Raw genomic sequence first — 6,000 nt, 5'->3', positions numbered from 1 at the left:
TTGTTTTTATGACTCGAGATCCGAGGAACGCGGGTTCGAATCTCACCGCCGCTCGACTATTGTGGTGAGTCCACTCGTAAGGCGATAATCACACTGCACCGCGGTCCGCCGCGGTACGCGGGACGACAGATTTAATCATTGTATGCAAGTACCTCAGTTTATATAGAAAACACGCGCGGCACTTCACACTGACAACGCGTCCGCGCGCGGGATTCTTTATATGTCGCCACGCGGACCGCGGCGGAGCGCGGTGCAGTGTGATAATCGCCTAAAACAAGCTTATTTAGCTTAACAGGAGGGGCTAATGGGACTGTTAGTAATTTGGGCAATACAAATTGCTAATAATCTTAAAAAAAAAAACAAGGCAGGTATTTAACCGCAATCGCACCTGGTGTTAAGTGAGATGCAGTCTAGGATGGTACATATCTGCCCTGTAAGTGCCTATTCACTCTCGCCTTAAAAAGGCCCGCGTTGTCAACTTTTTGCCTACTTTGCGTGTCACGAACTATTTGACGCTGACTGTACCATGTACTTCTATCTAAAGCCCGGTCTGCGAGCACGTAGAATTTTGTCCAATGACCCCAAGCTACCTATCCTTATCGCTCGCGCGTAATTATGTTGCTATCGCGCTCGCACACTCACTGCGCGCGCCCGTCGCACAGTCGCGACAGCAATATAATAATTACGCGCGAGCGATAAGGATGGGTAGCTTGGGGTCATTGGACAAAGTTCTACGTGCTCGCAGACCAGACTATAGGGCTTGGTCATTGCCCTATCTACAACATCAATTGTCATATAAATTCGTTACGAATACATAATACCTTTCTTCCAATCAAGATGACGTAGGTGTAGTTATTACACTACTTTTCACGCGTTTATGTACTATCTTTTCATATATTGATTGGGCAATAAAACGCTTAACTACGCAAAGGGAACTAGCACAAATAGTGAATAACGCCCGTATTCACAAATGATTCTTGCTTAAGTGAGCTGCAAATCGAACGCACACAGTTGAATAGAGCTTTGTGATTGGTTCGTGTGTCACCTTGTGCGTCGACGCGCACTGTGAGACCTCATAGTAATGTTTGTGAATGCGGGTATAAAGCACGATGTGTCATGTTGTATTTATCAAATCAAAATAATATTAAGTAGTCATTAAGGTACATATTTTCCATTTAAATTATTAGTGCTATTAAAAAGAAACCATTTTCCGCTAAAATTATTTGTGCGATTTTCTGTATAATTCAGAAAACACGTTTCCGCTCCGTTAAGCCTTAAATAAATCGGGCTTTAGCGTAAACGCGATTTCGTATTAGAATTACGCCATCTAGCGATGAGAAACTAAACTATCACTCTTTGTGTTAGTGCCGCACTCTGCTGTAACGCGTCTTACGTCTATACGAATAAGGTCGACAATCGCCACTAGCGGCACCTACAGCTTGCAATGCGCCCCCTTGCGAGGCAGGTTTGTGAACGGTATAGGGTGGGGGTAGAGAGGCCTTCGGGACTTGAACTCCACCAGATCTGTGATTATCACCGGCTGGAACAAAAAAGGTATGTTACAACGTTGTTTTCAAGATGTTAGGGTTGCTACACACATAAGAGAGCCTAAATATCGGCTCAGCCGGGCGTTAAAATCGAATTTTAGTACAAAAATGGCGCTCGACTTTAAAGAAACATTCATACATACATTTGGATAACGAAAAAGTATACTTATTTCTTCTGGTCGGCTTTATTGTTCAACAAATACTGCCGAAACAACAATGCCCGCGTATGTGTATAGCAACTCTTACTGAAAACTCTCACTGGGAGAAAATACACAAAATGTTTTCTAGCGTAAGAATTAGAGCGGTTTCGCACTACGTTCGATCCAAATCCGCGAAAATAAGGTTATTTTTTTATATTAAATTACGCCCTAGATTCTTTTGAAAGCAATATTAGTTTCTTTCTTTCTTTCTAATTCATATCGCACATTATTACTAATAACCCCTCTAAAGCTAAATATTATGCTTGTGTTACTAATGGGTTCACCACAACAGTCGAGCGGCGGCGGGGATCGAACCCGCGTTCCTCGGATCTCGAGTTGGTCAGTCCGACACCATCACCGTTTTGGACTATTGTCGATTCTATATCCGATAACCGAAATCATTTTCTAGATCCGTATTCAGATCGGACGTAAAGCAAAACCGCTCAAACCGCTCTTATTCTAAATAGGGATAGCTAATTTTAATCTTTTTGGTAAAAAGGGGCTTAATATTTTTTTGGGTCAAAATCAAATCTTTTAAGAAAGTGTCTATTAACCGATTCATTGTAGAACAAGACGCTGGCCAGTATTTGTGTGGCGAGCGGCCGCAGTCTCGGCGAGTAAAGTCGCAGCAGCGGCGACACGAAAATGGCAGCCAGACCGAAGCCCTACACACCGAGCACGAATGTTCACAACAATAAAGAGGATTATAGGTCGCAGGTTATAGCGCGAGAGAGCTGATCTCCCCTGCCCTTTTGTCCCTGTGTCTGAGAGTCCTCCACCTGGACATGAGCTCCCCTGGCTTACCTGGAAGTCTCTAAATAGACTTCGGACGCAGGTTGGCCGCAGTAAGGTCAATCTGGTCAGGTGGGGATTCTTGGATGGCTTGAACATGGAGTGCGGGTGCGATTTTGTACCCCAGTCGATGAAGCACCTGATGTCGTGCCCTGAGTGCCCAAGCAACTGCACTCAGGAGGATTTGATGAGTGCTGCTGACAACGCCACTCTTGTGGCGGAGTTTTGGGCTGACACTGTGTAGGTTTGTTGTCGACACGAAAAGAAGAAGACAGGTCGCTCAGCGAAAAAACGTACGCGAAAGTAAGTTTTCAGCTGCCCCACTGGAAATTGTAACCCTCTACATATTGCCAGACTAAAAGAGACCTTAAACGTTATAAATTGGGAAACTACATCACTATGGTAACTTAACTGGTTGAACTTAGCCTTCAAACGGACAAGCTGTAGATCCTGGCTACACAGGAGTTGCAGCGGTGGGCACGAGAGGTAGGAATAGTCCCGTATATTGCCAGACTACCCTGTGACCATAATGACCATAGATTCATCATCTCAGCCATAGGACGTCCACAGCTGAACATAGGCCTGCCCCAATGCTTTCCATGTTGCCCGGTTGGTAGCGGCCTGCGTCCAGCGCCTTCCTGCTACCTTTATGTTGTCGTCGGTCCACCTTGTGGGTGGACGTCCCACGCTGCGTTTTTCGGTGCGCGGCCTCCACTCCAGAACCTTGCTGCCCCATCGGCCGTCAGTAATGACCATAGACCACTGACCTCCTTCCCAGCCTTCTTCTCTTCCTTGTCGTAAGTGCTAGACCTGTACGCCTTCACTGGTTTTATTGGCGGTCAAGCTGTAGATCCTGGCTACACAGGAGTTGCAGCAGTGGGAACGAGAGGTGGGAATAGTCCCGTATATTACCAGAATACCCCCCCCTGTGACTATATTAAAGCTGGACACGCCCACAACCATAGACTACTGACCTCTTTCCCAGTCTTCTTCTTTGTCGTTGGCTCCTACCTAACAGGCCTTCTCTGGTTGGGTTTTTATTGACGGTCAAGCTGTAGATCCTGGCTACACAGGAGTTGCAGCGGTGGGAATAGGCCCATATATTGCCAGACTACCACCTTTGACCTAAAAGCTAGGTTAAACCATGACACGCCCTAGATACGCCTGTGGGATTCGAAGGATCGACCACAATAAGGAAGTGTTAGTGCTTCCTTCCGAGCGGACCTTCCGGTTGTGCTCGATGACCAAGGTCCAGTTTACTTATCTTGGTTTTCCTTATACAGGGTGTCCCGTAATGTAACGTCAAGCCGGAACTGGGTGTTGAGGCAAGTTGTGCTGGTTATCAGAAAAATATAAAAAAAAATCTATGTGGCATATTTTAAAAATAATAGGCATTTATAAAAAATCAAAAAATTCTACTCCAGGTGACGGTCCTTTTGCTCGTGTTGCCACAAATCTTCACTTTTTCCAAATTTTTTTTTTGTTATGTAACCCTGAATGATGCTTCTCTAAAGTGTTATCAAAATTACAAAACCAGCTACTCCAGCTTGGATGAAAAAAATACATTATTCCCAAAAAAAATTTCAAAATAAAAATTTTGCCTAGTTTAAACTGACTGTACTGAAAAAAAATGTACCACGCGAGTGTGGCAAGTGACGTCATAATTTGGCGCATTTAGTAAGGATTCCAAAATGGTATAACACTTGGTAAATTTTTGCTGTAATTGTCGACAATTTTTGGTTTTTTGGAAATAGTCCCGATTTTAACTTTATCTACCTTGGTTAAAAATTATTATTCTAATGTGCCCAAAATTCAAGTTTCTGTGACTGACTGTACGGTAGTCAGTCACAGAAACTTGTCAGAACTTTGTCACCATGACAGTAATTAGTAGTTGACATACTGTGACAAAAGTCACCCGTGCGCGCGCGCCTTTACTACCTGCTCTGCCTGCACTTGTACTTGGTAACAGGGATAATAAGGATATGAAGTTTCGGTTATGGATACGGTTACGGATATTAGAATAATATTATACCGGTTTCGGTTACGGTCACGGATATGAAATCATTTCAGATTATCCGAAAGTCTCGGATAATTTCGGTTACGGAATTATTAGAATTTCAAAAATGTAGGTATAATACAAATAGCAAGATGCTGCGTGAGCGTGACCCACATAGCTACTTTATGTACCAACTAAGACGACACCTATGTATGATAAAGGTAAAACAGGCTGGCATATTAGATGGTGCCAGCGAATGCCAGACAAGTTGGTAACAAATATTAAGATTTAAGGTACAATTCCAAGACGGGCCGCAGACCGCAAACTGCAACCGCAAACTGCAAAACTATGAAATCGGCAGCGCGGCATTGCAGCTGCGGCGTGTATACTGCAGATTTCATAGAGTTTTGCAGTTTGGCCTTTATCCGAAACTATCCGTAACTTTTGAATCAGTTTCGGTTACGGTTATGGACATTTTTTTATTTCGGATATCCGATAGTTTCGGTTACGGTTACGGTTACGGATATCCATAACATCCCTGCTTGGTAAGATGGCCCTCTCCGTCCCGCTCATACCTCTTAAAATGGCTTCTCCACCTCACTTAAGCCAGAAACTTGAATTTTGGGCACATTAGAATAATATTTTTAACCAAGGTAGATAAAGTTAAAAACGGGATTATTTCCAATAAACAAAAATTATCGACAATTACAGCAAGATTTTACAAAGTGTTATACCATTTTGGAATCCTTACTAAATGCGCCAAATTATGACGACACTTGCCACACTCGCGTAGTACAATTTTTTTTCAGTACAGTTAGTTTAAACTAAGCAAAATTTTTATTTTGATATTTTTTTTGGGAATTATGTATTTTTTTCATCCAAGTTGGAGCAGCTGGTTTTGTAATTTTGATAACAATTTAGAGAAGCATTATTCAGGGTTACATAACAAAAAAAAAATTTGGAAAAAGTGAAGATTTATGGCAACACGAGTAAAAGGACCGTCACCTGGAGTAGAATTTTTTGATTTTTTTTAAATGCCTATTATTTTTAAAATATGCCACATAGATTTTTTTTTATATTTTTCTGATAACCAGCACAACTTGCCTCAACACCCAGTTCCGGCTTGACGTTACATTACGGGACACCCTGTATATGCTGGGCAGGGTAAAAAACTCCGACACCGCGATGCAGGATTGTACGCGCGGTGGTGTATGCCATAGTGAACTCGTAACAGCGCCATCTGTTGGTGCACTAGTTTGTAGTGGCGTATCGTAGACGTCGCTACACGCCACAACCATAGACCACTGACCTCCTTCCCACTTTTCTTCTCTTCCTTGTCGTTGGTTCCGTCGCGGCCGGCGCCGCCTTCTGCTGTTGATACCACGTGCACCGACAACTTCTGGCGGTCGGCCGAGTTTTCGCTGATGTGTTTCTGGAATTATATTAGATAGGTACTAAAGCATTT

General features: G+C 43.3%; 1 protein-coding gene across 1 annotated transcript in view; it reads right to left on the bottom strand.

Annotated features, from left to right (window-relative positions):
- Positions 1-667: 667 nt before the first annotated feature.
- LOC135086145 (insulin-degrading enzyme) overlaps positions 668-6,000 on the bottom strand; it is a 50,722-nt gene continuing 45,389 nt past the window's right edge. The window contains exons 25-26 of the mRNA XM_063980947.1: positions 5,845-5,967; positions 668-1,540 (exon numbers count right to left, since the gene is read on the bottom strand). Coding sequence (XP_063837017.1) covers positions 1,433-1,540; positions 5,845-5,967 — 231 coding nt within the window. The 3' untranslated portion in view covers positions 668-1,432. The remainder of the gene's footprint in view (positions 1,541-5,844; positions 5,968-6,000) is intronic.

Source organism: Ostrinia nubilalis, chromosome 30 (genome assembly GCF_963855985.1).
Source record: "Ostrinia nubilalis chromosome 30, ilOstNubi1.1, whole genome shotgun sequence".
NCBI lineage: Eukaryota > Metazoa > Arthropoda > Insecta > Lepidoptera > Crambidae > Ostrinia > Ostrinia nubilalis.
Note: the sequence above shows the minus strand (reverse complement) of the source record. Positions and strands in the feature narration are given on the sequence as shown.